We start from the raw sequence: 23,357 nt of genomic DNA, 5'->3' as shown, positions 1-23,357 counted from the left end.
TCTCTTAACTCCAGAGAAAATTCTAGGAAATAGTATCTCTAAAGAAATAAGGATCTTAAGTTTAGTAATTCCTTTATTTTCACTTCAGTTTTATTTGTATTTAAGTACAAAAAGAAAGATACATTTTACTCTTTTTTGTATCATAAGAACATAACAGAACAATTCCTTTAAAGCAATGTGTTTCTGGTGTTCTGACTGTGGGTTGAAATTTTGTGGTTTTAGGGGTGAGTTTTTGTTGTTTTTTTTTTTTTTAGTATAAGAGATTATTTAATTTTTATAGATAAGTTTATCTTAAAAAAACCTTATTCCAAAAATATGTAAAACATAATAAATAAACTTATTTACCCCAACCAGGACTCTGGATGGGGCCTGGCATGGGCAGATTTTTTTCTTTTTAATCTGTGGTATTTTCACTTGGACAGTTGCCCAAGCTGGGAACTGCTGCTCCTGACCGAGTGGTTTCTCTTCTCTGTTTTTATATTCATTTTAACAGCCTAGTGGCTTTCATTTTTATTATAACCCACCTCCAAGCTTTCTGGAAGTGAGGAAAGAACTACTCACCGTGAATGATGATTATCATTTTTCCTTTTGCCCATTTTCCTGATCTAATTAATGAGAATAATAAAGTACATAATGACTTTGTTACATTCATCTGGAAGAGGGAAAACAGCATTTCATAAATAGTGGATTGGAAAATAAAAGATTTGCTCAACATCATTTTGTAGAGATAGAAACAAAGCTGATGCATTTTTCCTTATTCTTTAGCTTAAACATGTTAGTTATGAGACCTCACCCCTGCCACTTTTTTTCTGACCTTCTGATTATGGTGGGTAAATGTATCTTCATCATATTAGTATGTATTTTTTCATTAAACAACTATATGACAGCACATCATTTCACAAGATGACTGGAATATTTTTTATTTTGTGTAAATTTTATCTTCAGTAAATGCAAAGTGGTTATTATGGTGTAGACATTTGGGTCTAATATGAATTTCAAATATGTACATTGCCACTGTTATTTGTAAATGATGAGGAATTAGAGTATTTGGCTTTTCTACAAATAAGTAATATAAACTTGAATAATTTTTATGTGCCCAAGGATTCAACAGATGAAAACAAACTAAATTATGGCAAGTAATTATTGCTCAAAAATGTAATAGTTGATATGAGATTGTGGGTTGTTGATACTATTTAAATTATGATTTATTTACAGTACAGCCAGAAATGGAGGTGCTTTCATCTCTTTGGCAATAAGCTCTATCTTCCTCCCTCCCTACCTTCCTCCTACCTACTTACCTACCTACCTATCTGTCATTAATGACAAAGAAACATAGCCATTGAATATTTTGTTCAGTTAGTGACTTTTTTTAACTGAGGAACATTACAACATCATGACTTTTTAATTTGATTGGCGAAAAGCCACAAATAAGTGGCTTATTTTACTTTCATATTTTTCTGTTCACTAATATAATTGCTAATAAAGCAACACTTCATGGTTCTCTCAGCTAATATCTCATGATTTGAGATATGATGAGGTATGTTATAAAAATTATTACATAGTAGTCTGTTTTCTTATAAGAATATCAGTATTGCATAGTTTGAATAATAATGTTTTTAGAAATTTGCTAAGAAGTTTGCTTGAAAAGATACTAAAGTAATAAGACAATCAAATACCCTACATTAAAAAGTTGACTTTTCTTATTTGTGGGACAGCTCTCTCAGACTGTCATAGACAGAGTCCCCAGCTGTGAGGGTGAAAGAGGACGATAACTTACTTTTGGAAGATCTGGTCCCAAGATCTGGTGAGTGGAGGTGACAAGAGAATAGCACAGCATTATAGAACTGTACACTAAGGTCTTTGTGTGATTTTTTTAATAGGTTTTGATTGGCAACATTCTTAAGAATGTTAGAATACAGTTTTATCCAAAATAGGCTTTCACTAAAGTACCTTGTTCAGTTGTCATGACACCCCCATGACAGTAATCCCAACTTTAAAAAGTTATAGTTGGTATATGTATCATTTTGCCAATTGCTTTTCTTTTTCTTGTTTAACAGAAATCTTGGAGGCTGGTATTAAAGGAACTTCAGAATCACTTAAAGGTGTGAAACGAAAAAAGATTGTAGCTGAGAATCACCTGAAAAAAATACCAAAATCCCCACTGAGAAATCCTCTTCAGGCAAAACATAAACATAATACGGAAGAGTCATCTTTTGCTGTTCTTCAGAATACTTCAGAGTCTCACAAGAAACAGAATCACAGCCCTATAAAAAATGGGAAGCCGTTTACCAAACAAAATGGAGAAACACCTGGGATAATTGCCGAGGCCTCTAAGTCTGAAGAATCTGTCTCCCCAAAGAAGCCCTCATTTCTGCAGTATCCATCTGAACTGCGTAGATGGAGATCAGAAGGCTCTGACCCCCCCAAGTTAAATTTCCTAGATGGACAATGTGAATCTAGTTCTTTGTCAAGTAAAACCAGGACTGACCATAGTGAATGTATCTCCTCTAATTGTAGTCCTACTTCCTCCTCATATACAAACACCGCGTTTGATGTCTTACTGAAAGCAATGGAGCCAGAACTGAGCACCTTGTCCCAAAAGGGCTCATCTTGTACACTTAAGATAGAAAAATTAAGACCAAACAAAACTGTACCATCCCCCTCTCAATTAAAAAACAGCTCAATAGATGCCCCAAATCAGACTTCACAAGAATTTGTTTCTGAATCACAGTCGTCTTGTACCTCATACACAGTACATGTGTCTGCTGCTCAGAAGAATGAGCACACATCAGTTCAGTCAATTTCTCATTCATATAATCAACACGAACACTTTGTTTCTAAATCTAACCAACAAAATCAACAGCTTCCAGTGTGTTCAGGTTTCACAAGATCACTGACAAGCCTGCACAATCAGGAGAACCCCAAACTTGAACAGGTGTATCATATAGCAGTGACATCATCTATAGGTCTAACTTCACCTTCCAGTAGAACTCAGGTTACTCCTCAAAACCAGCAAATGGATTCTGCTTCACCTATGTCAGTAAGTCCAGCCCAGTCTACACAGTCACCTCCCATACCAGTTTATAATTCAACTCCTGTCACCTCTGTTGTGAATCACAGCGTAGAGCAAATGTGCAATCTTCTTCTGAAAGATCAGAAGCCAAAAAAACAAGGAAAATATATTTGTGAGTATTGCAATAGAGCTTGTGCAAAACCGAGTGTGCTTCTAAAGCATATCCGCTCCCACACTGGAGAGCGACCCTATCCCTGTGTGACCTGTGGATTTTCATTTAAGACTAAAAGTAATCTATATAAGCACAAAAAATCCCATGCACATACTATCAAACTGGGACTTGTCTTGCAGCCAGAGACTGGTGGTTTGTTCTTGTCACATGAGTCCCCCAAAGCACTTAGTATCCATTCAGACGTAGAAGACAGTGGGGAGAGCGATGACGAGAGTGCTGCTGATGAAAGACAGAATGACCCAGGCTCCATGGACCTGCAGACTGTTCAGATAATGAAAATGATACCAAGTTCTGAAGCTTTACCAAAATCAAGTTCCATTCCAAGCAATCCAGGTCATGTGGTAGGTGATGTTGCACTACAGGACAAGTCTTCAGAATCACAAGCTGTGACAGAGTTACCAAAAGTTGTAGTCCACCCTGTCAATGTGTCATCCCCGTTAAGAGTTGACAGCCCGAAGTTTACAGATCCTAAGCCTGAACTTTCTGGTGCACAGAAACAGAAGGACCTTCAGGTTACCAGTGTACTGTCACATTCAGCCTGGACACCCTCCCTGGAGACTGATGAAAAGTCCTATCAGAAAGGGGACATGAGTCAACCAGAGGCAAAACAAGAATCTCCTGTAGGCACAGTACATGCCCAACTACAAAGGCAGCAGGCTACCGATTACTCCCAAGAGCAGCAAGGAAAACTTCTCAGTCCTCGAAGTTTAGGAAGTACAGATTCTGGTTACTTTTCACGTTCTGAAAGTGCTGATCAAACAGGGAGCCCACCAACTCCCTTTGCCAGAACATTACCCACTATGGAACAAGACTCAAGTAAGAGTAATGGGCCCTCTGCACCTCGTATGAATACACCAGCACCTTCTACATTGCCATCAGGTGAAAAAGCATTGCTTCTAGCAGGTCAGATGCGCCCACCTTTGGCAACAAAAACACTTGAAGAACGTATATCAAAGCTTATCTCAGACAATGAAGCCTTGGTAGATGACAAGCAACTGGATAGCGTAAAGCCACGGAGAACTTCTCTTTCACGGCGAGGGAGTATTGATTCCCCCAAATCATACATATTTAAGGATTCTTTCCAGTTTGATTTAAAACCAATGGGACGGAGAACAAGTTCAAGTTCTGATATACCAAAGTCCCCTTTCACCCCTACTGAGAAATCAAAGCAAGTGTTTCTTCTGTCCGTACCTTCCCTTGACTGTTTACCTATCACGAGAAGTAATTCTGTGCCTACTACAGGTTATTCAGCAGTACCTACAAACATAATACCTCCCCCTCATCCACTGAGAGGAAGTCAGTCATTTGATGACAAAATTGGCGCTTTCTACGATGATGTCTTTGTATCAGGACCTAACACTTCTGTGCCCCAAAGTGGACATCCCCGTACCCTTGTCAGACAGACAGCAGTAGAAGACTCTTCAACAAGTGAAACGCATGTCCTCGGTACTGGACAGTCCTTGGATGAGAGCCATCAAGGATGCAGTGCTACAAGCGAAACTGTAGCAGCAAGGAACAAGTCCTTGGCACCAGGCTCACATTTAGAAAAAAAGAAGTCTCATCAAGGGCGAGGGACAATGTTTGAGTGTGAAACTTGTAGAAACAGGTATAGAAAACTGGAAAATTTTGAAAACCATAAGAAGTTTTACTGTTCAGAGTTACACGGACCAAAAACAAAGGTAGCTGTGAGAGAACCTGAACACAGCCCTGTGCCCAGCAGCACCCAGCCTCAGATTCTTCACTACAGAGTTGCTGCTTCCTCAGGGGTCTGGGAACAGACACCCCAGATAAGAAAACGGAGGAAAATGAAAAGTGTTGGAGATGACGATGAAATTCAGCAAAATGAAAGTGAAGCTTCTCCAAAAAGCTCTGAAGGCCTTCTGTTGCAGAATACTCTGGGCTCTTCCTCCAGTTTGCCTAAATGTAATATTGTCATACCAAGTGACCAGCAGCATCAAAATATACAGTTGCAAAACACCCAAATTCAGCTTGTTGCCAGAGGCCCTGACCAGATCATGGATCCAAAGCTGTCTACCATCATGGAACAACAGATAAGTTCAGCTGCCCAGGACAAGATAGAGTTGAAGAGGCATGGAACCGGAATCTCAGTCATCCAGCATACAAACTCACTGAGCAGACCCAATTCATTTGACAAGCTTGAGTCTTTTGAAAGAGGCTCTCCACTTTCTCTCCAGGAGCTAAGTAGAACAGTGAAGCTTGGGTCCCTGAAAGGGATAGGAATTTCCCAAGAGGAAGGCAACCGTTCTCAGAACACGTCTCAGCCTCAACAGCCTGCACTATCAGATGCTCTTAGAGCAGAACTTCAGGAAGGTTCAAGAAAGATTTCAAGTGAACGGCATGTGTTAGGACAGGCCTCAAGACTTGTTCGGCAGCACAACATCCAAGTTCCAGAAATTCTGGTCACAGAAGAGCCAGATCGGGACCTTGGAACTCAAGTACCTGATCAGGAAAAATCAGAGAAATTTAGTTGGCCTCAGCGTAGTGAAACATTGTCAAAATTGCCGACAGAGAAACTGCCACCCAAAAAGAAGAGGCTCCGTCTTGCTGAGATAGAGCATTCCTCAACCGAATCAAGTTTTGATTCCACTCTCTCCAGGAGTCTAAGTAAGGATAGCAGTTTATCAAGTTTCTCGGCTTCATTAGATGTAGAGGACGTTTCTAAAACTGAGGCTTCCCCCCAAATCGCTTTTCTCAATAAAACAGAGTTTCTCATGATCCCAGCTGGCTCTCATACACTTAACGTGCCTGGAACTCAACGGGAAATGAGGCGTGCTGCCTCAGAACAGATTAACTTCATGCAAACGTCCATGGATGTCTCTGATTTCAGAAGTAAATCATTCGACTGTGGAAGCATAACTCCACCTCAGACAATGCCGCTTGTGGACTTGCCTCCAGCATCCCCTTCTGGCACGGGAGTGACTGGACATGTGCCTCTTTTAGAAAGAAGGAGAGGCCCACTGATACGGCAGATTTCTTTAAACATAGCCCCAGATAGTCATCTATCTCCTGGGAACCCATCATCTTTCCAAGCTATTGCTCTTCCTGGTGTCAGTGCAGTACCATTTCAGGGGCCTCCACTCACTAGTACATTCTTAGCTGAGTTTCCTGCAAATACTGTGCACTCCCAGACTCAAGTTAAGGATCTGCAAACAGGAACTTCAAATTCTAACTCTACTAACACCTTTCCTGTTCAACAGATTTTTGGTATTAATTTGTTAAATCAAATCTATGCACCCCTCGGCCACCAGAGCACACAGATGTCTCTGCAGACGTCTACACAGAGTGTCAAACCAAATGCAAATCCCAGTGTATGTGTCTCTTCTAAAAGTGATGATTGCTTTGCTCCCAAGTACCAACTGCAATGCCAGGTTTTCACTTCAAGCCAGTCTTGCTCTTCTAATCCTGTGCATTCTTTGCCAAAGCAAGTTCTTTCAGATCCAGTTGGGGCTGACCATCGTATATCTTCATTAGCATTACCAACCAAATTAGATGCCATTTCTAATTCCTGTGCTCTGCCACCACTGAAGCTCGGGCCACTCAGTGGTCAGGTGCAGAAGGTGCCGACATCGTTTACACTGCCTATTCACCTGCAGAGTAATGTTCCAGGGTACTGCTTTGCTACAGTCACAGCTCTGCCACAAATCCTTGTGACCCAAGATCTATCCAGTCAGCCCATTTGCCAGGCTAGTAGTAATGTGGTGCCAATCAGTGAAGAACAAAATTCCCTGCCAAAATTGCAAAAAGTTCACCAGGATGCTTTGCCAAACTCAGAGGAAGAGCTTGTTTGTGAAAATGTTTTTTCAGAGATGGGCCAAAATTCTTCTCTGGCAGATTCCTTGCCTGGAACTCAGAAAATGTCTATTGTTAGACTTTCCCCCCAACAAGAATCTTCAGCTTCAAGTAAAAGGATGCTTTCCCCAGCAAACAGTTTAGACATTGCCATGGAAAAGCACCAGAAGCGAGCTAAAGATGAAAATGGAGCTGTTTGTGCAGCAGATACTAGCCCATTTGAACCACTGGGTTCCAGAGCTAATGAAGTTAATAAGCAGAAGAAACCTGTTTTGGTGAGGCAAGTTTGTACCACAGAGCCCCTTGAAGCTGTGACATCGGAACAGGGTATTTTTCCTCCACCTGAAATTAGTAATGAGGCTGTTAACTTGACAGATGTTTTACCAGCTGATAATTTGTCAGGACAATCTAAGTCTACAGTTATAGAACCTATAAAAGAGTTGCAAGAATTTGAAAACATCAAGTCATCTCCATCACTAACTCTTACAGTTAGAAATTCACCTGTTCCTTCAGAAAATACCCACAGTTGTTCTTTGGACCGTGTAGACAATGACCAAGAAAGGAAGTCTCCAGAGATTAAAAATCAAGGTGACAGAGTGAACATCCAAGAACAAAGTCCACCTACAACCACTGTTCTTTCGGTGCTGGATGCTGGAGACACTCAGCAGCTGTCTTTCCCCAGCCTGAAGACCACAACCAGCTTTACATGGTGTTACCTGTTTAGACAGAAAACACTGCATTTGCCTCAGAATGACCAGAAAACTTCAGCCTATACTGACTGGACAGTAAGTGCCAGTAATCCAAATCCACTTGGTTTGCCTACAAAAGTTGCTCTTTCTCTCCTTAATTCAAAACAGAAGACTGGAAAATCACTGTATTGTCAAGCAATAACCACTCGTTCCAAATCCGACTTGTTGGTCTATTCAAGCAAGTGGAAAAGCAACTTAAGCAAGGTACTTGAAATATTATTTATCTCCAAAAATAGTTTGTGTAAATGAATTTTAACATGTCTTAATGCCTTTAAATACTTTAATTAGAAGTAGTGAATGATAAATTGTGCTTTATGAGTGTATAGTGATTTGAAAAAAGATAAATATGCCCTGGGAATTACACTGATATGGGTTACCCAGATCTTTTGTATCCTGAAACATTTTGAAAATGATAACTTGCCCTGAGTACTTTTTTTCCCTTCGGCTGAATATTTAAGTCTTTACTTAATGGTACAATAATCATGGTCTTACTTTCATCTTTCTCTCACATGAATGTTTTGTTTGTATTGTTAAGTGAGAGGAGAGTATGCTTTGTCCTTACTAATGCGAGAGAACAGAGGTGAATAATCAATGATTGTTGTATATCATTTTGAAAGATAAGTCATTCTGTAGTTCTGAAGATCATCTTAGTGGTAGAAAGGATTCCCAAAATAACTAACTCATACACTTGATGATTGTGTTGATCTGGTCAAGATTTATAGAGTAAGGTAGAATCAGTCTTAAATTAGAGTTATCGGCTTTATAAAATGGGAGAAAATCATTTAAGGGAGGAAGGAAGAGAGGAAAGATGGGTAGATAGGAGTATTGTATTGGACTCTGAACATTCAGAGGACTTGCCCTCTGCAGGCTCATGAGCACATAATACAGGTTCATAAACACACACATACTTATCAATAGGAAAATATCGCAGTTCAGTGTTATAATGGAAATACATATAATTTTAAAAGAAGGAAGTCTAACACTGCCAGTAGGTTGAGGTATGGATACAGGGAAGATATTCCAAAAGTTCTGGCTTCAGCTGAGTCCCTTTTTTTTTTTTTTTTTTTAAATCTTCACCTGAAGACACGCTTATTGATTTTAGAGAGAGAGGGAGAGAAACACTGATGCGAGAGGGAAACATTGATCTGTTGCCTCTCATACATGCCAGGATGGTGGATCAAATCCACAACCTATTTTTGTGCCCTGACCAGGAATCCATCCATGACCCTTTGGTTTACGGGACAATGCTCCAACCAACTGAGCCACCACCCCACCAGAGCTTTAGGTGAGTCTTTAAAAAAAAAAAAAAAGGAGGGATTTTTTTTTCAGGCAAACAGGAATGAGAAATTTTAATAGTCTGATGAATGAATGACATGGGAGTGAGAAAGAACTTGGTTCATTTAAAGAACCCTAAGGAGTCTGTCATGGCTAGAAGGTGTTATAAGTTTGGAGTTGAAAGTGTAGGTAAAAACCAAATAGGCATGGTAGTGGAGAGCTATTGATTCTTTCTCAGTGAAGGAGGGTGAGTTTAATGTTTAAATACTCAGACTCTGCTCTACATGTACTAAATCAGAATCTTGGAAGATGAGACCTGACCATGAGAATTTAAACAGAGCTTCATGTATATTCCTGAAGTACATATGAAGAGCAGCTTTTCTTCAATACCAAGTGATTTTGTAGAAATGCCTCTGGAAATGTACATATCTAGATCTGTAACTAGGAGACAGCTTCCAGGTGGAGGGTGTGGAGATTTTTCAGTGCATAAGTGTAATTAATGAGATGGCTCCGGGAAAGTGTGAAGAGACAAGGGCTTTGAATGGTCCCAGGAATCACAACTATGTAAAGGGTTGAATGGATGAAGAAAGTCCACATAAGAAGCTGAAAGAGATTGTTAATAGAGGAAGGAAGAGAGCTATGAGAAAGTGGTATCACACAGATCAAGGAAAAGGTATTTCAAGGAAAGTTGTTCCAGAAAGAAGAGAGGTCAAATAAAGATAAAGACTAGCATGGCATTTGGACTGAGCAGTTTTAACACCCCTGAAGACTTGAGTCAGATGGCATGTATCTGTATGGTCCCTCTTCATCCAAGCACCTAAACTAGATATATGAATCAGGAGTTTTCTTACACTTCCATAATCTGTCTCAAGTCTTCCTAGTTTATTGACATACTATTTATTAATATACTCCCTAGGATGACTGACCAAATCTTTCTAGTCATTAAATTCAGCTTAAATATCAGTTCTCCTTTTGGTCTTTGTAATTAATATCAGTTAAGTAGTATCACCTCTGTTCAGTTGCCATACCTTGTGTATAACTCTACTCCAGTACTTTACAATACTACAGTTTAGTGATGAACTTTTGTATCTTTCTCTTCCACTGCACCAACACAGTCCGTTAGAACTTCCAGACGATGGAAATACTCTATATGTGTGCTAGTGACTGCTGTAACACACAGTGCAGATGAGAGTCTGGGCTCTGTGAGGGTGGAGACTGTATTTTCTTCAGTTCTATATGTCCAATACCTAAACATAGCAGAGTCCCAGTAAATATGTGGGGAGTAAACAAATAAATCAGTGAGTAAGTAAAATATTTTAAAGTGGTTGAAATCTACTTTAAAATATCTACTCACCACAACACCAGGCAACTGCTACATGGAAGAAACTAATTATAAACTGATTTCTTAGGATGAGTGTTAATTCACAACCCAAATGTTAATGCACAAGTATTTTTAATTCACAATGGAAAAGAACGGAAAAATGCTAAAATAAAAGGATTTCTAAGAGAAACAAGGCATAAACAACATACAATACTATGGAGTGGTCAAGTACATAAAGATTAAGGAAATGATAAGGATTTTAACATTTAGCTCATTGGTAACTGATGAATAGGAACCAGATTTGATAGTGAGAAAGCAAAAGATAAGTGAGAATTTGGAATTGAAAAGAAAGTAAGAAATAGGATTACTCTTAGTATGAAGACAAGGAAAGGTGTGTGTATATATTGCAAGTGGTGGGGAAACCTGATGTGTTTGCCAGGAGAAGAAAAAGAGTCAGTGGCATTTTTACCTGTTGGGGTCATTGTCACTACCCCCTCATCCTGCCTTGAGAAACTCAGGCGAGCAACTTTTCTTCATTTCTGGCCTTGTGAGGACAGGGGCTCCCCAGGGTCCTCTTTCGGTGGCTACAGTGGGCCTCCGTCCATGATGCACACACCCTCTTACCACTTACTATTATTAAGTCACCTTGGTACAATTATCTGTCTACATGGTGATGTAATTTTTAAAGGAGATTTGTAACAAAGAGGACCTTGATGAGAAAACTTGTGCCTTGTGTTGGAGTTGACCAGGATATTGGAATTTCAGCCTTGGCTGTTAACACTTGACCTTGGACATGTGACTTAACGCTGAGAGTGTCCTTCCTCACTGGGAGATGATCCACTTGTGCAGCCTGCCTCACAGAATTCCCTGAGAGTCGAATGGGCTGAGGAGTGAGAAAACTTGGGGACGGTGCGGTTGTTTAAGTCATAAGGTGGTGTTACCATAATGTTTCTGTAGAACACACAGTGTTATCATTGTGAGTTATTGCCTTTTTCTGGAGATTTAATTATTTTCAAGCCAAAAGCTAAATTTGACCTGACCTGGGTTTGTACCTCACAGTTCTCAGTATTCAGGAACTTTTGAGAAGATACAGAGGAAACAGAATTATGGTTTAAAGTGATGGGAGAGGGGGAGAATAAAATATTGGCAAATAGGGCTTATGCTTGAATGTAACAGTTCATTGAACTTCAAGGGGATTTAGTCATGTTTCTTGGGAGAATGACATATTATTATTTCAAAAGGAGTAACTAGCTCTTTGCCATCTCCAAAGAATAAACTCTTTAACAAATACACTTAAATCGTAGTGTGAGTAGTGGGTTAGATATAAGAAGTAGTCTATTAAAAAAAGTTCCTATTAAACTCATGAAGTACCAGGGTGGGAGGTTGTAAAGCCTTCATTTGGGGGTGTCAGTGGGCTATGGTGGGATTTTAAATAGCATAAGATTTATCAGTTTGCTGTGGTTGAGACAGATGTATTAAAGATAAAGGAGGAGAAAAAGCAAATGACCTTCAACCTGTTGCTTTCTCGAAATGTATTTCATGATGTTGACTATGCTCTGTATCCTGCCATGTTTTATTTTCCAAGTGAAACCTTAGCATGTTTGTGTTTTCAGTTTTATTAAATTAGTTTCTCTTTTTTTTTCCTTTCAGAGAGCATTAGGTAATCAAAAGTCCACAGTAGTTGAATTCAGCAATAAAGATGCCTCTGAAATTAACAGTGAGCAAGATAAAGAGAATTCCTTAATCAAAAGTGAACCAAGAAGAATTAAAATATTTGATGGAGGGCAAGTACAAATTTTACTTCTAAATGTACATTTAAATTTTCTTTTTAAATGTACATTTGCTTTCATGTGAATGAAGACTTATCAGTGCCAGTTTTATGTAAATATTGCAGGGTATCTCAGCTTATTAACAGAATCTTAATGGCAAAATATATATTCGGTACTATGTTAAATAATTCCATTTCAAGAAAATGATAACTATTTAGGAAATGTAGGTCTTAGGAGGCAATTAAGAACATAGTTTTCAGAGTGAACCTTGGAGTTCACACTGATTTACAATAACGAGTGACGTGGAAAACCTGTTCTAAGAGAGATGAACTCATTGCCTTTTTGATGTCTTTGTGTATTTGGTTATGAGAAAACCAAAATATAAAAGCCAATTGTAGTTATCGTGAAACTCAGAAATAACAGTTGTTGTGATTTAATTTAACAATAAAGAAAACTTTTAAACCCAGTGACTTAAAAGAGGAAATATTTTAAAATTAACCTAGTATTGAATAAGTTTGTTTGATTAGAATTAGCTATTAGAATATCAAGTGTTAATGTGAAAAGCTGGAATATTCTGTTACTTGTACATGCATAAAATTTATAATGATTCAGTCTAAAAATTGTGCCTTGTTTTATTTTTTAGGTTGAATTTTAATCATCAATATTTTATCAAAGACATAGTATCCAATTTCCCTATTCATCTTTCTTTCTTTAAATTAGATATAAATCAAATGAAGAGTATGTGTATGTCCGAGGCAGGGGAAGAGGAAAGTACATTTGTGAAGAATGTGGAATACGTTGTAAGAAACCTAGTATGTTAAAGAAACACATACGAACCCACACAGATGTCCGCCCCTACCACTGCACTTACTGTAACTTCTCCTTTAAGACGAAAGGTATGAGATGACATTGCTTTATGGTCCTTTTTATATGCATTGAGTTAGTAGCTCCAAGACCCAAGTATACATATTCTGTGACCAACAATGCAGTAGCTAAAATAGACTAATACAAATTACATCTTATCAACATTGTAGACTTTTTTCTTTATGTTTCTGGACCTCTTGGGGAAAAAAAGGCTGTTAATTACATGCTTTTAGAATATGCATATATAATAAATATAACATTTTAAAAGGAGCAATTGGCCTTTTTAAATTTTATTCCCCAATTACAGTCATATAACATGACGACTAACACGTTTTCAAAAATAGTTAATTTGGAGCCGAAGAAGAAAAAGAAATTTTCATGATTACTTAGGTTGTTAAACAATTGGAAAAAATTTAAAATAATAACTGCAGTAAACTTACGATTACATTCATGCTTTATTATCTCATTTTAGGTATGCAGCCATTTTTTTCTTTTCATGATTTTTTTGACCCAAATTCTATTGAATTTCAGCTTCAAAAATTTTCTAATTTTGTACTATTTAATGTTTTTAGAACTCAGATCTAGTCATTAAAATTATATGTTGTACTCTTTCTATATTCTTTATACAGGTTGGAGGAAAAGTAGGTTAACAGTTGTGAGTACATGAAACAATGAATTTATTCTTACATTATTATTTATTAACTATTGTATTATTTTCCATATAAACAACTATAAACCTACTTTTGCCCCATCCTGTATGTTACTTAAATTGTAAGCCTTTATTATAGTTCAGGTAATTTTACCCTCTAAATTTTCTGTAGTATATAATGAATACACTATTATAAAATGTTTACTTTCTTCATTAGGTCCCTTGTTCATGAATCATTATATGAAAATTTGTTACTTGAAATTTTAATTTCACATAGCACCCTTTAAAAAAGGAAGAATCTTTCTGAAACAAAGCAACATAATTATAAAATCTGTCTGAAAGGATTATATCTGTAAAAAATACTTAATAGTTTTTTACAGAACTACTGTATCTTTTTTGAGTAAACATTTGCTTTGCTTTTTTTTTATTGGTTTTCTTTGCAGCTTTTGTCTTAAAGGTTCATCAACTCTTCAGCAAAATTTATTACATTTTGTGGCTAGTATTTATTGGCATTTAAAGAGAATTAAAACATGTGGCATCTAAGTGGCTTCAAATTAGTTCTCCTTAAATGCCAATAGTATCTGAAATAAGGATGATTTTCTTAAAACTGTTCTTCAGATAACCTGGAATATTTTCTAAAAATTTCAAGAAATCATGCGGAGTTGGGAGAAACAGTAATTCTGTACTCCTTTGATTGTGATGTAGAACCGCCTCCTGGAAATGGAGGGTGGACTTCAGGATGATTTTCCTGGTCTTGTGTGAAGGCTTTGATAGGATAAAGTGCTTTGATCTTCTAACCCAATTTATTGCTTTTTTTTCACCACTGATTTTGATTCTATGATTAAGAAACATCTATTAATTTCTACTTTGAGATCAGAACACCAGTAGTAGGCTGATATAAGCAATAAAAGGTCACCAAGTACAGAATGATGTTACCAAATGAAGAGGATCATGGTATAATAGGAAATGGGTATTTCTCAATTGAAGGAGGGAAAGGAATCAGGACATTTAAAAAAATATGTTCATAAAATAAGGGGCAAGAAAGGAAGAAAACTTAGATGTGGGAAACCAAATGAGACTACAGAAATTTCTTGTCAAAGAAAAATACTATGAATCACCAAGTATTAGTGAAATAACTCAAAACAACTTCATGTAAAATTTTAGGTGTTTATTAAATAGTGGACAGAGCATAATGACCCCTGAAAAGTGATCATTGTATGTTAGCAGTTTTCCTGTCTTTCCTATCTCTAACATGCCTCATAGCTGAAAAAACTTACTGTTTTGTCAGATAATTCATAGGAATTATGTGATAAAAATTATTTGAAGAAAGCTACCCTAGCTAAGGTGACTGGTAAAGAAAATATTAGAAATTCAATATGTCCCTGTTTTTGACATGACAGTTCTCCTTTATTATGGTCTTCCCTTGTAACAGTCTACGTTTTATAAACATACAAAAAATATCTCTTTTGTAAAAGAGATTCCATAGTACCTTTTAAAGGTAGCTAAGTAATACAGACATGTTTTATATTTGGCTGTAGATTTTAAGCCCGACTCATTTACTTTGTTTTCCTAGCAAGTTCAACTGTACTTCTTATTGAATGTGTCTGGTTATATTCAGCAAAACTAAGAGTGATATAATGGCATGATACATGTATATAATGTATATACACGTACTTACTTGCACACACACACACTAGGATAACAAAATACTATCAAGGGAATGAGCTGTAGTGCTAGAAATTGATGCTTGTGATGGCAATGCTTATAAATCTGTACTTCATCGTTTTTTCTCCTAGTTTATTTTGTGAGTACATTTTCAAAGTAATTGATTTGTTGTCACTCTTCTGCTTTAAAGGTCAGTCAACAGGAAATATACAGTGAGCTTGCATCTCTGTAGCATTTAGTGCCATTTATGTCATAGAAAGCTAGATAGAATCTATTTGTAGCTATAGGAATCCAAAAACAAAATCTCCCTTGCTTTCCAGAGGATTTAGATTAAGGTTTATTAAATCTGTTGAAAATTTTATCTATTAAATTAATGCACAAAGTTTATAGCAGTGCTAGGGGAGATTTGCATTTTAATATGCATATTTAAATGCAAGTTGTTTTGTATATTTTTAATTATTTAAGAGGTTGGTTAATAGTAATAGCTCAGGTTATGAGAAAATTTGCTTATTAAAAACTTATATTTCCAAATATGCCTAGTTACAATTATACAGTAACTTTTTGAAAGGAAAATGGCCTTATGTGGATGTCTATTTTGGGAACAAAAGCATTTTGAAAGAAAATTATTAATGGGCCTTGTATTTGCGTAATACTGTTATTAGACTAGAAAGTGTTCTTACTTATAAATGGAAATTTCAGCCAGTTAACATGGCCACACTATTTGTTGTTACTTTTAAATGTGCAAACTCTAAAGCACACAGAAAAGTAGAGATTTGTATAGTAAACATTGGTATATGCATCATTTAAAAATAATTATTATTTTGCCATATTTGCTTTATGTTTTGTTAAGTGTACTGTAAGTTATTGTCAGACATGGCCAAGCTATTTAAGCCAAGGGTTAATCTCTAGAGTCATAGAGGTCAGGTTTGATGAATCCTAGGCATTTTCTGGCCTGGGTGCCTTCTTACACTCGAACCCCTGAAGCACCAAGCTATGGGATGCTGTGCATACTATCTAGTGCAAGAATTGGCTTGAACAAATGTGACCCAAGTCCACGGACTTAGTGCATATTTAATGGAATTGAGGCTCTATAAATACAGCAACTTTGCAGGCCCTTCAACAATTATAGGCCCATAATCCAGACCAATAATTCAGGCATTTTCAGCTCTTCTAAAGACTTACTCTCAAACAAGTCTTTCGCCCTGCTCACCAAACTCAGTATTTAGATTTTATTTCTTTTCTCAAAGGAGATGATTTTCTCTTGTTGGCAATTTTTGTGTGTGTGGCATTCTGCTTGGAAGGCGCAGAAGAATCCAAGCTCTCGCCCTGCTTTCACGATCTGTTGGGGCAGGCATGCCTAGTGGTTCCCACTTAACCCGGTAGTACAGATAGGGGTCCGTCCACAAGCTGCCAGGGGAAACACGCCTTTGGAGATACGACTGTGAGACATCTGGTCGGTGTGGTGAAGTGAGAGTAATGCAGGAAATTCGTTCTTATGTTCCAAACACACAGGATTGCTGTTTATAATGTAACAATAACCAAATACAATTTTTAATAGTCAAGCTTGAAATTTAAAAGGCTAATTCCTAGGTACCAAAAATAAAAAAAGAAACTCCAAGATAGCTTGATGAACAGATACTTAAAAAAAAGTCCATAAGGACATCAAGGCCATCTAGATAATATGCAAAAACACTTGGGGTGTTAATGCTAATGCCGAAGTGGAATCAAGGCCTCGGCAATAAGCCTGGCTCTCCTGTCCAGAGAGTTTGGGGGGAAAGCCACCTGCTAAAAATCGAAACCCTGTACCTATGCCATGTAAAAAACAAAACAAAACCAAACCTGGTCCAGAATCAGTGGTGTGAAACCACTCATGTCCCAAGCAGAAGCGATTAGAAAACTGGCCCAAAGTAGAGGAGTCAGATTTGAAAAAGAGAAACTATTACTAATAAATAACAAGGTTTCTACAGCATATAGACACCAGTATCTTCTTTTGTCCAAATCTTAGTCATTGGGATTGTATGACTACAACCTGTACTTTCACTTGAAATAGGATTGGAATTTGCCAATGTTGACAAATGCAATAGCAAAATAATACTATGTAAGCTCAGTAAACATTCTTTTCCCTTAAGGAAATCTGACAAAACACATGAAGTCCAAGACACATAGCAAGAAATGTGTGGATTTAGGCGTCTCAGTAGGTTTAATAGATGAACAAGATACAGAAGAATCAGGTAAGGCTTTATTCCATATTTTCCATAAATGCTATTTACAATGTACTATTTTTTGCATCCATATTCTTCTTTTCATTCCCACTGATACTGCTTAGTTTCTATTTTCATTACCTCTTGATTATACTATACTGTAGACTCCCCAGTTTGCTCATCTCTAATTTGTCTTCCTTCCTATCCATCTGTCCCACTGATGTCAAAAAGATCTTCCTGAAGCACATGTCTGATCATACTGCTCCTCTGCTCCAAGTCTTCATTGGTTTCTGTTTGCCTACCAGATAAAGTATGAGCCACTGGACTTTACATCCTCAAAGTCCTTGGTAATCTGGTACCTAACCTACTTCTTGACTTCGATTTATCGTTTTCTTTTACCTCTCCCAATGCTTGAATTTCCTGCTTACATGACATTGATCCAGCTTTCTACTTATGCAGCCTCCCTGAAACCCCAGCCCTCAATCCCCATGCAAACCTGGCTCCCAGTCTGCATTGGTTGAAGTCTTACTTTCCTTCAAGATCTACTCATATCCACTGCTGTAATGAAGCCTTCTCTGATTTTCCCTTCCCACACTACCTGCGGGAAGCAATTTTTCCCTCCTCTGAACTGCTGTAGTATTTTAGTTTTCCAACTGAAAGTATGAATCCCTTTCTGCCTTATTTTTTGATGATTTACATGCTTACCTTACCTCCCCACTGAAATTCTTGAGCAGATCACAAGCCGAATCGGTGACTGAATGATGCTTGCTTCACCCACAGCCATTAGCAGAGTGACTTGCTCCTAGCAGCTACTCTGGAAATATTTGTGGGATAAAACATGTGCTTGCTCCCCAAAATGTTTGTTACTTTGAAAAAGTTAATCAGTTGTTTTCTTAACAATGTTAACTCAACAAATAAAAGTATTTAATCAGTTTTGAGGAAAAGTAAACCTGTTAAGGAAAATAGAATTATCCTTTTTTAAGACTCTTTCACACCCAATACTTGTCAACAAAAAAGTTGAAGAAGAAAGTTGTCCTACTGCTTTTTTAGAAAAGCCCTAAACTAAACATTTACGTCCTTGTTTGTTTTATTTAGTATGCATTAGTTTGATATTTCCAAAGAAAATTTCCAAAGAAAAACAGGTAAAAACAACATTGAAAATATAGGTAAAAAACCAAATGCATCTAATTCTTCCTGACAACCAGTAACACACTAAATTAATCAGCCTGACTTTATTTCTGAATATGCTAGGAGAGTGACTCACAGCTTAAGTGGTTCAGCTGAGATGATTTATTACTGTAAGTACAGGACAGGACTGCCTTCAACCCTGTTGGGGAACTGACCGATTCTGAATAGAAGGAAAAAATAACCACAAAAAATTTAGGAAATAAGGAGCTTTTTAATGGTTCACATACAAATTGATGTTTTGATACAACTGAGGATGACAGAATTCGGATTTAAAAATACCCCATTAACATGTAGCTTTTTGTCCTAGGAACATATTTATTAAAAGCCAATGTTTTTCAGTTTTATTGAAATATAACTGACATACATCACTATATAAGATTAAGGTGTATAGCACAGTGGTATGAATTACATGTATATTGTGAAATAATCAGCACAGTAAGTTTAGTTAGCATGCATTATCTCCTATAGATACAATAAAATAGAAGTAAAAAATGAAAAACGTATCTCCCTTATGATGAGAATGCTCTTAACAACTTTTGTATATGAGAGGGACCCCCCAAAAACCCAGAATTTATTTATAAAAAGTTGTATATTTATTCTTACATGTAAAACTCTAGTCACCTTCAAAATACTCTCCATTTGATGCAACACACCTATCAAGATGTTTTTTCCACTGCTCAGAACAGTTTTTGAATGTGTCGATTTCGATGTGTTTCAAGTGCTTCTGATGTTTTTTGTTTCACCTCTTCCACATTGGCAAAATGTTTTCCTTTGAAGACTTTTTTCATCCAAGGAAACAAAAATAATGCCATTCAGGACAAGACCAGGTGAATAGGGAGGGTGGGGCACGGGGGTCATTCTGTTTTTGGTCAAAAACTGCTGAACACTCAGTGCCGTGTGGGCAGGTGCACCCCTAAATCACCCAGTATGAAATGGGCAAACCCGTTGCAAGAGTCTTAAAAAAATATTCACTGAAGCTGAATGCAGGCTCTCACACAATGCCAGCTGGTGCACTGATACAGGTGGGTTCCCAGAACACTCCCCTAGCAGAGCAAGCCTGTACTACAAGGTGCCTGCCCTCCAGAAGGTAATTCTGGTTTTTAGGGGTCCCCCCTCATATACCATATAGCACTATTAAGTGTTGTCTCCATGCTATACATTACATCCCTGGTACTTAACCTTGTCATTGGAACTTTGTACCTTTTGACCACCTTTCTTCAATTCCTTCTCTTCTCACCCCCCACCTCGGGAAACCTCGGGAAAGTTATCTGATCTGTCTTTCTATGGGTTTGGGGTGTTTTTTTTACATTTCACATATAAAAACTAGTTTTTTAATTGTTAGGAATTTAATTCTTTGTCAGTGTCTTTGTTTAATTCTGTGTCAGTGTCTATTTATGTTGAGCAACTCAGAAGTAAAAAGCTAGGAAAAATGAGTGACAGTTTTAGCAAGTATATTTATTACCCATGGACTAGAAAGGCATAAAGTAGAGGTTGCAATATGAAATACTGATGTCTGAAAAATATGGAAATGTAAGGTATTGTTATAATAATACATATTCTTACATATTTTATTTCTTCAAGAAGAGGAATCCTATAAAAAATTAAAGCGTCTGTAGAGTACACTAACTTGTTAAGGAAGGCAGTACTTACATCCCAAATTTGCATAGGAGAATTAGGTATGGTTCCATTAATTATCATTGATTGTTTAGATTGGCTGGCTGGCTGATGCACTCACATATCTTTCCATTCATTTTTGTATTTCTCATCTCATTCCAAAAGCATCTGATGCAAGTCCTTTGATTATAACTCAAACTTACAGCCTAATTTTCTCTTCAGATTAGATCTGAACCAGATAAAACCAGATAGTTTTACATGTTTTTCTCACAGTTTAATTTTTTTAATTACTATATTTATAGGTAGTGTACTCAAAGTTGTTTCACAGTTTTTATTGAATAGTAAATTATAGCATGTGAGTGGATTTTGTCAAGTGCTGTGTAATACTAGGGGCCTAGTAATTTATTACTATGCCAACAAACTATATTCTACTTTTGCTTTAGTATAGGCTTGGGATACAGTTATAAATGTAGTAAACATTTGCTGTTTTAAACAGATTGTCTTACTTTCCTTTTATTTTCTTTCATGCTTGTAAAAAATATTTTGAATTTTTTTAAACTCAAAAAGTTACAAAGAGTTTTATTACATGCACTCACATCGTCACACCAGAGTCGATTATGCAGTGGGGGCAAAAGTAGCTTTGCGGTTGTGAGTACGTGAAGCACAGAGATTATGCTCGTATTCCTGTTTATTAATTATTGTAGTATTTTCCATGTGAACAACTGTAGACCCACTTTTGCCCTACCCTGCAAATATTTTCTCACATTTGTTTCAAATCTTTTTCATAAATTCAATGTACGTTTGAAAAAAACAAGCTAAGTAATTACACATTACATGCAGTTTTTCTCACCCATCATTTCCAGTCATGCCCCCCCATAGGGGCAAACACTTCAGTTAAGGCTTTTCCTTTCAATCCCTGTAATATGTGTGTATATATGAATAGTGTATGGTTTTGTTTATGTTTGTTTTTAAATTTGTATACACTTTTTCACCTTGTACATAGACACCTAGAAAATTAATTTTGCTTTATAATTTTAAATTGTTCTCCAGAAGAGATGTTCCATTTCTTCACATCCTAAACTATATTTAATATTGCAAGAATTTAAACTTTTGGCCAATTTCGTCAATTGGTAGTTTGCTGTCTTTACTTGTATTTTCTTGATTACTATTGTAATGTTGGGTCTTATGCTTTTAAAAGTTTCATTACAGTAAACTGATGATAGTTAAAGACGAGGTTTTGCTTCGCAGTTCTTCAGATGTCCATGTGTTGCGGGGGAGAGCCCCTAAGAGTAGAATACGGCACTGTGTGTCCAGAGGGCGCGTGATTTTCCAGTCCAATGCTAGCCCAGAATATGCCAGCAGTTCTTCGTCAGTCTCCTTTCTGACTTCATCTCCCCAGCCTGTAAATGGCTGTGATCTCCAGTCTCCTTTCTGTCTCTACTCTCTCTAGGTAATCTCACTCAGTCTTCTGACTTTAAATGCCATCTATATGCTGATAATTCCCAGTTTCACTCCAGCTGTCCATATCTATCTGCCTATACACCAGCTCCACTTTGCTAATAGGCATTTGAAGTTTTATGTGGCCCAACTTCTGATTTACTTCTTACCTCTGAGAAGCACACTTTTCTTATAGTCCTCCCCCATCCTTCCCACTGCTAGACCAAAAATCATGCAGTCATTCTCGATGCCCTCATTTTGCGTCTAATCCACCAGGTTACTTTTCTGCTCTTCCTTCAACACGTATTCACAATTCAACCACTTTTAACTACCTTTGCTGTTCGACTCTGGTCAAAGCTACCATGCCATCGCCTCTGCAGAATCACTTGTCGTGGCCCCTGACAGGTTTCTGTGGTTCAACCCCTGCCCCTTTACAGACTGTTTTCAACACAGCAGCCACAGTGATTTTTTTTAAAATCATGTCATTACTGTGTTTAAAATCCTCCAGCGGTTTCCTGTCTCCTTCAGAACAGTGATCTACTATATACACCTTCTGGGCTCTCCATCGTCTCCCCTATATACCTTCCTCGTCACCATGTCTCCGAAACTCTCCTACTCCTGCCTCCCTTGCTCACCCAGCTGCAACCACACTGATCTTGCTCTTCACTGAACACACCCAGCAGGCCCCCCATCTGGCCTTTGCACTCATCCCCTGTCTTTGGAACGCCCTCTACTGGATGCTGCAGGACTTACTCCGGCATCTCCTTCAGCTGTCTCCACAGTGAGGACTTCCTGAACCTGTTCAAAACAAAAAAGCACCTCAGTCTCTTCCTGCTGCTGCAAGCATTGCTTAGGCCCCCTATTTTGCTTCATATTTTCTTATAGCACTGAGTGCCCCCAGAAGTGATGACAGGGGTTTCCCTGTGTTTACTGCTCTATCTCCAGCTCCTTAGGATTGCACCTCACAAGTAGTAGATATTAGTAAATAATTGTTATTTGCTAGTTAACATATTATATTAGTAAATGATTAATAAATATTATATTAGTAAATAGTAAATGGTTGAATGGATGACTGGGAACAAGTGACCTATAATCTGGCAGGAAGTAATTCAAGATTATTTTTAGAATTTGATGTATTAGTTACCCATTAACTCCCTTTACTAAAATCAGTTGGTAGCTATAATATAATATTTAATGCCTTTAACTCCACTCTTTACATAACATGGTCAAGACCATTATAGATATTATTAACATAGTGAAGTCATTTGTTTGTTAATTTCTCATTTTTTGGTCAATGACTCAGAAAACTAGAAGATAATTTATCTGACTGTTCCATTTTTGCATCTTCAGTAATGATCACTCCAGATTGATAAAAACCTGTTTGTTTTTTCAGTATTTCCAGAGAAGAAAAGTTTATTCCCTTTTAGATTCCTTCATTTATCCACTTAGTACCTTAGCACTGTGTAATAGGTGCACAGTCACTGCCCCTAGGAGCTCCTCACCCCGGCTGTGAGGTTGGAGTGTGCCCAGACTTGGCAGGGTTCGCTCCCCAAGGCTGGGCTCAGGGAAG

General features: G+C 37.4%; 1 protein-coding gene across 6 annotated transcripts in view; it reads left to right on the top strand.

The window, feature by feature from the left end:
- HIVEP1 (HIVEP zinc finger 1) overlaps positions 1-23,357 on the top strand; it is a 143,874-nt gene that overhangs the window by 100,836 nt on the left and 19,681 nt on the right. For all 6 annotated transcript variants that reach the window (XM_071220969.1, XM_024565617.4, XM_053920275.2 and 3 more), the window contains 4 exons: positions 2,058-8,008; positions 12,051-12,184; positions 12,890-13,065; positions 17,477-17,578. In XM_071220969.1, coding sequence (XP_071077070.1) covers positions 2,058-8,008; positions 12,051-12,184; positions 12,890-13,065; positions 17,477-17,578 — 6,363 coding nt within the window. The remainder of the gene's footprint in view (positions 1-2,057; positions 8,009-12,050; positions 12,185-12,889; positions 13,066-17,476; positions 17,579-23,357) is intronic.

Source organism: Desmodus rotundus, chromosome 3 (genome assembly GCF_022682495.2).
Source record: "Desmodus rotundus isolate HL8 chromosome 3, HLdesRot8A.1, whole genome shotgun sequence".
NCBI classification, from domain to species: Eukaryota; Metazoa; Chordata; class Mammalia; order Chiroptera; family Phyllostomidae; genus Desmodus; species Desmodus rotundus.
This window is presented reverse-complemented; position numbering and strand designations above follow the sequence as displayed.